This window comes from Notolabrus celidotus, chromosome 6, assembly GCF_009762535.1.
Source record: "Notolabrus celidotus isolate fNotCel1 chromosome 6, fNotCel1.pri, whole genome shotgun sequence".
Taxonomy (NCBI): Eukaryota; Metazoa; Chordata; class Actinopteri; order Labriformes; family Labridae; genus Notolabrus; species Notolabrus celidotus.
In genome coordinates this window covers 19,025,461-19,034,724 of record NC_048277.1, presented here as the reverse complement: position 1 = coordinate 19,034,724, position 9,264 = coordinate 19,025,461, and the positions used below count along the sequence as shown (strand labels likewise).

Genomic DNA, 9,264 nt, shown 5'->3' with positions numbered 1-9,264 from the left:
GCATGTTTTTTTCAGCAGCAGCAGCAGCAGAGCACTGTCTTTCACTGCCATCTGCTGGTTGAATGAGATACCCTGACTTATTGTAGAGACAATACAAGGAGCATCAGACTTTTACAGAGAAAAGATCACCCTGACATCGAAAAAAAAATGTGTAATGTGTTACTTATCAGAATTGCTTCAAGAAAAGGAGCTTTGTTTAAAAAAAAAAATAGAAAAGTGAATAAATTATTTGGCAATAAACATAATAGGGAGGCAAGAAGTTCAACTGGCTCATTCAAAATCTAAGATTAGATCCCCCAAAGTTCAAACTGTGTGACATAAAGATAAAACAGAAGTACTGGAAGTTATTAAAATTCAATTGAATATTATGTTGAAACATTGTTTTAAATAGCCTGATTCCACCGATTAAATTTCAGCATGATGGAGACCAGACAGAGACATATGTAAAGTAAAAAGTGTTTTTTCCTTCTTCCAGATGAATGTGAGCAGAGCAAACTGCAATAAGATTATCATGCTGTTTACTGACGGAGGCGAGGAGAGAGCTCAGGCCATACTGGAGAAGTACAATGCTGACAAAAAGGTACATTCATGACACACACAAACACACACACTCACGCAGGCAGACAGGGATGTTTCATACAGCATTGTGAATTACTTCCTTTATCTTCGTGGATATGCTCCATTGTGTTTTTTATTTTCTATTTTTAAGACTCAGCTCATTGGAACTCCCTTCGGGTCACAATTTCCGAGTGCACATCCTCACTACTCAGTTTATCAGAAGGCAAAGGAGGGTTTTTTTCCCATGATGTGTAAAAGGAAAAAATAACTCTAACACAGAGAGAGAGAGAGAGAGAGAGAGAGAGGAGGAGAGAGAGAGAGAGAGGAGGAGAGAGAGAGAGAGAGAGAGAGAGAGAGAGAGAGGAGAGAGAGAGAGGAGGAGGGGAGAGGAGAGGGAGAGGAGAGGAGAGAGAGAGGAGAGAGAGAGAGAGAGAGAGGAGAGAGAGAGAGAGAGAGAGAATCCCAAATGTGCACATAAAAAAGGTTGGGGATATGAGTAGGTTGCAAACATATCTGTCTGAAGCGTCTGGTTTCAATCAATTATCCAGAGTGTATATTGTCTTGGATCGGGGATAAGACCAATTATTTATCAATGTTGAAAATTGAAAAAACATACAGCTATCTTACTAAAATTTAAAAGAACAGTTCTGAGGTTTTGTTAAGGAAGCTGTGGCTTGCAATTGGGCATCTTCCAATCTTAACTCTGGGTTCAATCCCAGCTCCTGCAGTTACATATATCCAGGGCGTGTCCAGACTCTTTTGCACTGGGGTGGCCAAACTTGGGCACTGACATAAACAGGGGTGGCTGATGTATCAGTTCATGGACACATACACAAATTAACTGTGATACCTTATCTGTATTCCACTATCTACTTTAATGTAAAATAAACAGTTGTTATATTTCTATGTAAAACTGTATGACTTTAAAAGGAGACAACAAGTGGCAACACATCAATTTCCGAAGCTAGATTCTTTAGATGTTCATCCAAGTCCAACTGAAGGCACTAACTAAAGAAATTTACAACGAAAGCTACTGCCAACCTTTACAACACAGTCCAAAAGGTTGAGTTGAACAAGTCCTGCCTCTTACAATGCAAATACCCAATCATAGCTTAAGATTCTTGAGGGAGAATCCGATTTCAAAAACTACTCTTGATGGCATAGCCAGCAGCGTGTGAATCTGTTGAAAGGGATTAGTTTATACTGATGGCTACTGACAATAGCATCCCCTGCCTCAGGGAACAGGTAAATGTGACATGTTGTGTCTAAGAGCTTTGAGAGGTCAGAGAAAGAACTAGAAAAGCTCAATATCAGTACAGTCTGTTTACCACTTTATAAACCTTTGAAAATAATGTTGATTGAATCTTTAATCCAGGTGAGGATCTTTACCTTCTCAGTGGGACAGCACAACTATGATAAAGGGCCCATTCAGTGGATGGCCTGTTCCAACAAAGGTACTGCACAACCACCCTGACACACATCTACACCAAGTATTTCATCTGTCATTTTGGATATAATCCTCATATTAGATTCACTTTTATTTGAATAACTTGAATTAGAAATATGTTGATTGAAGACAGGATGGTGAAATAATGAATTAAATTCATGTTTGGATCTGTCATCAACCCTTTTGAAATATTCTTGGTCAAACATTAAATTTCTGCTGCTTTAATCTACCTGAAAAAGTCTGGATGTCAGTTACCTTCAGTAGCAAAGAGTAAACATTCCAGTACTTTGCATAAGGTATCATTCTCCCCTTTTTTGGGGGGACTTGCTCTTGTACACAGATGACAGAATTCCCTGCTGTTATGTTATCAGTGTGTGACTGGCATTCACTTTTGTTTTGATAATTCATTTAGGCTATTCTACGAGATTCCTTCCATTGGAGCCATCAGAATAAATACGCAGGTAATGATTTGTTGATTTTTACATTTGTTTAGGGCTTAAACATTGTGGTTCAGAGTAATGATTCATCTGCAAAATGTTGTCATCCTTAGGAGTACCTGGATGTCTTGGGTAGACCAATGGGTCCTGCAGACAAGCAGGCCAAACAAGTCCAGTGGACTAATGTTACCTTGATGCTCTGGTATACTTATTGCGTCCTTTTTCTCAATCTAAAGAACACATAACGTTGTTCCTCCTAACCTTGCAGTGTTGGTATTCCTGTGTTAATTAGTGCATTCATTTGACTCTCAGGAACTGGGTCTGGTCATCACTGGAACACTTCCCGTCTTCAATAAAACAAAGACCAAAGATGACAAAAACGGCGAGGTGCAGTAGATTAATGTTCGAACATATGGTTAGCTGTTTTGATGTCTCATGGTTTGATGAATCTCTTTATCCTCATCTTTTCTTTCAGTACCAGAATCAGTTGATTCTTGGTGTAATGGGGATTGACGTGTCTTTGGTTGATATCAAGAAACTCACGCCACGCTTCACAGTGAGTTTAACATTCTTATGAGATCACATGCATTCAAACAAATGATACATTTATCACACTCAAGTATGGTGACTCAGTTGTGAAGAACTTGCAAAGAGTTTTCCCTCTTGTGTAATTAATGAGGAATGAATAAAAAATGTTTTTAATTACAGCCCATTAGTTTCACACTGTTCTCTGTTTTTCGGGACCACTGAGTTATTTGCCTTGCACACTTTTAAACAAGCCATTACCATTTGTTTTGTTGTTTTACCATGCATAGCCTGGAATTATTTGCTTTTCTATGCACATAGATTTAATTTCCTTGTTGATTGTTTATCTGTGGCTTCAGATTGGTCCAAATGGATACTACTTTGCCATTGATCCTAATGGATACGTCCTGCTGCACCCCAATCTTCAGCCAAAGGTAAGCCATCTGACTATAGGCATTACTTTAAGGCTCAGCAGGTCCATGTAGCAGGTATTAAAGAATATCCTCACAATTTGACATGGCTGCATCACTGCTTGTACTCAATCAATATTTACTGGCCATCAATTTCTGTCACATTGGGGATACTCAATGCTACTGCTGTTTGACTTTTCTAATATTCATAGATAAAGTTTTTGTTTAGAGGACCTTTATCAAACTTTAAGCTAACTTTTAAATAGTTTATTAAACTCCAATCTAAGGAAGTAAAACATGAAGAAAATATTCTGTAACTTTACGTCTCTAAGTGTCCCTGTTTCATTGTTATGTTGCCTGTCTTCATTGTCCAAATGCTCTGGGTGGTCTTACAACTGGTGAAACAAATGCAGATGGACTCTTAGCCACGGGCAGATGTTAAGTTGCAGCCCTTTGAAATTTAGCCATTACCTCCCAAAAGGTTCCTAGCCATTACCTCCCAAAAGGTTCCAACCCACTACCGTCAGCAGATAGAACAGGCTCTGACAGGCTGCAAAGTGGCAAGTTGCTGCCAAAGACTGTGATTTAAGTTTGGGGTCAAACGTTCAGACAGACACCTCTCTAAATCTGAAACAGGGAATCGTTGGGGACGAACACTTACTTCCCACTCATCAGCCCACAAGGGACTAATCCATCAATACAAACAAGTATCGAGTAACTTTCAGTTCTAGTTTAACAGGTTTCATTGACATGGTATAAGAGTTTAAGTATGACTCTGGTCTACCTTTAGTTTAATGAAAAAGTTACTTTTACACAGACAGTGTTAAAAAAACAACCAGTAAACAGCAGCAAAATTAAATAAATGGTGTTGTTTAATAGTTGTGTTTTATAGGCCTACGGTGTATGTATAAATGTCTTTAGTCCATGTCTTTCTGTCTCCCCCTTTGCATAAGGAAGGGTTAATTCAGAACTACATATTTTCTTTCTCTCTGCCGCTCTGTGACTTAATCCCTCTGAAGTAATTTATGATCTCTCTCAACTGTAGTCTCCGCCCAATCTTTTTACCTAGACTGAAACACTTTACTTTGATCTGTGTGTAGTATGTGTGACAACTGTTTAAAACTCAATAAAATAAAACACATTTAGTTTAACATTTAACATTTGGTATGGCTTAAGACCTTCAGAGTCAATTTTCTGCTCTATTTCTGTGTTGTCTAAAATGTTTAAAATGACCAGAGGTTGTTTGTTTTAATGGACCAAAGGTCACACGAGAGCCGTGTAAAATTACTGTTTCCTGTAGGTTGTAAAAGTGTGTGTGTGAGTGTGACTATTAGACCACGCCAACCAAGTGTGGACCTTTGTTCCTGATCATCTCAGGAAACAAAAGAAAAATGTCAATGTTTGACTCACAAAAATGCATCATGTTGCATATTTTCATAACCTTCCCAGAAAAGGATTGATAATCGAAACCGCAGGCTCTGGGATAAGTATGCTGTCACTTTTCATGAGGTGAGATACAGTAGCAGTACTGTAGACAGCAGAAGTGGTCCTAAAGGTAGTGGCTTAAAATGTGCTGTATTGTAGTTACAAGGTCCTAGTTTTTAGCAGCCTCAATAGCATTCAATGTAAGTAGACATGACTTTTTGTCACTATTTGCATCTGCATATCCATGTCAGAATTTCCCCAGACTGAAGGAGTGGTACTTTCTTCTTCTATAATCGTGGCTCTGGTCATGAGTCATCTTACAAAAATAATTAAATAAACAGCCAAGCACTGATTCATCCATTGCTTGTTTTTGAAAGAGTACATCTGATATTAAGCATCAAGTTAGTAATTGGGCACTTATATTTACAAGATGTTAAAAGGAAGAATTGTTTGACTTCCATAAGTGCAACTTACTTCTCTCATATTGCAGTTCTTTTTAAGACAACTTGTGCAGTTCAACACTTGTTATGTCAGCTTTCTGAAAGTTGTTTCATAGTTCTTCAAACCTTGCCAGCATTTTTAGCTGTGTCTTAACTTTTTTTTCTGTCAGCATTACTTGTTGCAACTTGGTTTTACAAGTATAGGTAGCACATTTTTGCTCAAGAGAAAATACACTATCAGTAATTATATATATTCCAGTCTCCACTGCAGCTCTTACTATTATTATTATTTTCACCACATTCCCGTGTACAGAATGTGTGTCTGTATTGCTGAAGGCTGCCTGTTAGCCACTCATGACTGAACCAGCAGAGTTTGAGGCGAAGTGAATACTGATGTTAACCTTGAATTCTTTGATTTTTGTTTTTCATCTTTCTATGTTTTTGTAGAGTTTATTTTTCTGTGTCTGATTATGTTTGTACATATTTCATGCATTGCACAAAAATCTTCCCAGCTGCAGTTGTGTTTTTATTTCGATCTCACATCTGCAGCTCCCTTCAACATGTCTTGCTGACGTACAGTATTCTCTCAGTCTCTCATCCTTTTCTTTTTATCTTGTTGCTTTTTTTATTTTTGCAATCCTTATTCCTCCATTTGATCTTTTCACTTTGTTATTCACACCGTCCAGTGTCCCCATTTCTGTTTCTTTTTATATTCCCTGCTCTCTTCTCTTGTACAGTGTAGGTTTGATGTATCTTTCTGTAACATCCCTTAATCTTTTATTCTTTCTTTTCTTATTTTCATGTTGAGATGCTTCATCTGTATCATCTTCCTTTGCTGCTCCATTTCATTTTACTTACCGTCAAATGTAAGAGACATTCCACTCTTGCCATTTAACTAGACATGTCATTAATTGCTTCTCTTGTTCTCAGTTGTTTCATTCTAGATTAAAATTCTTGTTTCTAACCTTTCAAGCAACAATTCATACACATATTTGATCTCTAGATTGACTCTTTCATATGTCAACCAAAAAGTATCCATACAATATGCCCTCACCACATCAGCCCATTTTTTGAGGCGTAGAGTAAAAAAGAAATTGCTATTGAAGACTGAATGGTATCAGATTCCTTGTATTGCTCTTTTATAGAGCGGCACTAGATTACTGCTACCATTTTATTCCACCATAAAGCCACTCAGACGTATAGGGTTTTTAAGACAGGACATTAATAGGGTCCAGTGTCACTTTGTATCAAATCTGATTCAGCTGTGTCTGGTGTTAGAAATACATTGTCAAAATGCTGCCACATGGCACCCTCTGTTTTCATACCATGTATTTGATTAGATTCATATGTTAAAGAAATCCATAGTCCTTCATACTAAACTGAATACAAAAGGACATCAGGGCTTCAATAATGTTAGTCCATTAGTTGATCAATGCAACAGCAATACAAAGACTCAGAGGGGTACTCTCAATGGCCGGTTGCCATAGAAAAACTCAGCTCCAAATAACAACAGTAAAATGGTCCACAGCATTTTATAACATTTCACTTTACCAACTCAGCAAGCTTCAAGAGCGATATGAAAGTAGGTTATTACATTCTAAAGTAAGCCTTTAACAGGATGTCTCACAATAATCCTGAAGTAAAGGGGTTTTTCTGTTGTCGGATCGATCCTGTCATGTGTCGTCAATTTTATCTCACTTCAGCCTCTCTTTTTCACAGAATCCTAAATTCCAGGAACCAGTTACCCTGGACTTCCTGGATGCTGAGCTGGAGAACGATATCAAAGTGGAGGTAGAGTGTGCTGATACCTGGAAATCCACGATACAAACACAAAAACACTCACATACAGGCAGAGGTGAAGATGATACACATCCTGGCAGTTGCAGGATGTCTCATTTCTCCTCATAAAGCTTTCATAAACAAGCCTCTACAGAGTATACCCAACTCTCTAGCTTACATATTTTCTTTTAAAATTAGCAGCAACTCAGAGCATTTGATTGTATAGCAATGGAACTACATGTACTGTCTGTTTCTTCATCTCTCCCTGTAGATCAGAAGAATGATGATTGATGGAGAGACAGGCGAACGGACCATTGACACTCTGGTGAAAACTCAGGATGAGGTAGGAGAGTAATAGAGAGGCTCAACACTTCATGCTGATGTTTGGAAGTTACATCTGATTAGGTGTAGAGGTCTTCCGGATCTGCTGCTGCATATTTTGTGACAAATCCCTAAAAGTGATCTCAATGATTTTTTTTACATTGCTTGTGCTTTTGGAGCATCATACTGAAAGAAAGACTGGAGTATTATTATATTTTTGTCTTGAAAGTAAAGCAGTTTAACTGATTTATTAACATGTGAGGGAAGCAATTAATTTGGAATTCTACAACCCAACATTTCCTGGGCTCTCTATTTATTTATTTTTATTCTGATGAACTAATATATTTTGTTTATTTATAGTTGTTGTTGTTGTTGTTGTTGTTGTTATTGTTGTTATTATTATTGTCGTTATCGTTGTTGTTATTATTGTTATTATTATTAATAATAATTGTTTAACCATTAACAACTTAACCCTCCGGTTATGTTCCGGGTCAGATTGACCCATTTCAAAGTTTAAAAAAAAAAAGAAAAAAAATGTTAAAAGTATTTTTTTTGTATGAAACTTCTCCTGATTGGCTTAAATAGCGTAATCAACATATAAAATTAAAAATGGTTCATTTAACATATTTGCAACCCCCCCTGCATGTTTATATTACAGGGACACTATTTGTGGGTCAACTTGACCTGGCAGTCAAAGTGGAGGCTAAAAGGAGTCAGAAGTGCCAAATACTAATTGTTTCTTTGCACCTGTGTGACATATTTCACCCCAATCAAGGACACACACATGAAAAACGAGTGAGCTATCCTCCACCATGATCTGTAAGAATTAAAGAACACCATTGCACTAAATATGATTTAAATGGTTAGTAATGGAGTTAGTAATGAGATTTGAAAAAAAAAATTATATTGGGATTTTTTTGGGTTCTGACACTTTTGGATAATTAAATATGCCCCAGTTCAAGTTGACCCAGGAACATGATTGCTGTTCCTGAGAAACGAACATAACAGGAGGGTTGCATGAGCACAACTTACATGAACATTACACCCTTTTTTAAATGTCTCATGTTCTGGTATATGATCCCTTGCAGAGGTACATAGATCGAGGAGTAAGGACCTACACGTGGGCTCAAGTCAATGGAACAGATTACAGGTGAGCCACCTCAGCACTTTTGTAATATTTCATTATGGTTCATTAAACTGTCAGTGTCCCTAAAGAAAATTCACTGAGGCTTAACTACAGAGAGCACTCAAGCTGATGGAGGACACCACTTAAACCAACAGGGGTCACTCTCTTGTTTTTAACACTGGGCTGTGCTTGGTTTAATGGGGAATTTATTTAGGTGATCATTTTATGCAAACTGTAGGAAAACCTTCCTTAAAAAACACATATGAAGCTTAAAAATACGCTTTTTTTTCATAATACAAAAAAAGTATAACACCTGAAGTACTAAAAAGCATGTCACAGAAATATGCTGAGATTCTTTATTCATTCTATAATCCGTGAGTCTGTGATGTCTTTTTATTGCAGCCTGGCTCTCGTTCTACCCAAGTACAGTGAACACTTCATTCAAGCTAAACTGGGGGATGACATGAAAGAAGCAATGTGTGAGTATATCTACACCCTCGTGATCAAAAGCGCACAAACAGATCTGTTTAATTTTGCTGGTGCCTCACATCCAGCTCCCATGCATACTTTCTCTGGGCTGTACTCTCGAGTGTCTCCACTTGCTTTGCATCAACCAACCACTCCTTTGTATTTGCTGCTCAGATCAGCGGATCCCCATGGAGTGTCTCTTTTGTAGTATAACCCATTGGTCAGTCACCCTCCACTCCCACACACACTCATCCACATGCTTTCCTCCTTTCTGACCCAGCCTTAGCGAGACTCTTTTGATCTTGTCTTCATTTTGCTCTCTTTTCCT

General features: G+C 37.8%; 1 protein-coding gene across 1 annotated transcript in view; it reads left to right on the top strand.

Moving 5' to 3' along the window:
• The window catches only part of LOC117813980 (voltage-dependent calcium channel subunit alpha-2/delta-1), an 86,593-nt gene that overhangs the window by 60,454 nt on the left and 16,875 nt on the right, over window positions 1-9,264 (top strand). The window contains 10 exon segments of the mRNA XM_034685065.1: window positions 2,418-2,466; window positions 2,556-2,625; window positions 2,628-2,644; window positions 2,755-2,829; window positions 2,918-2,998; window positions 3,327-3,401; window positions 6,962-7,033; window positions 7,293-7,364; window positions 8,431-8,492; window positions 8,871-8,947. Of these exon segments, the coding sequence (XP_034540956.1) occupies window positions 2,418-2,466; window positions 2,556-2,625; window positions 2,628-2,644; window positions 2,755-2,829; window positions 2,918-2,998; window positions 3,327-3,401; window positions 6,962-7,033; window positions 7,293-7,364; window positions 8,431-8,492; window positions 8,871-8,947 (650 nt within the window).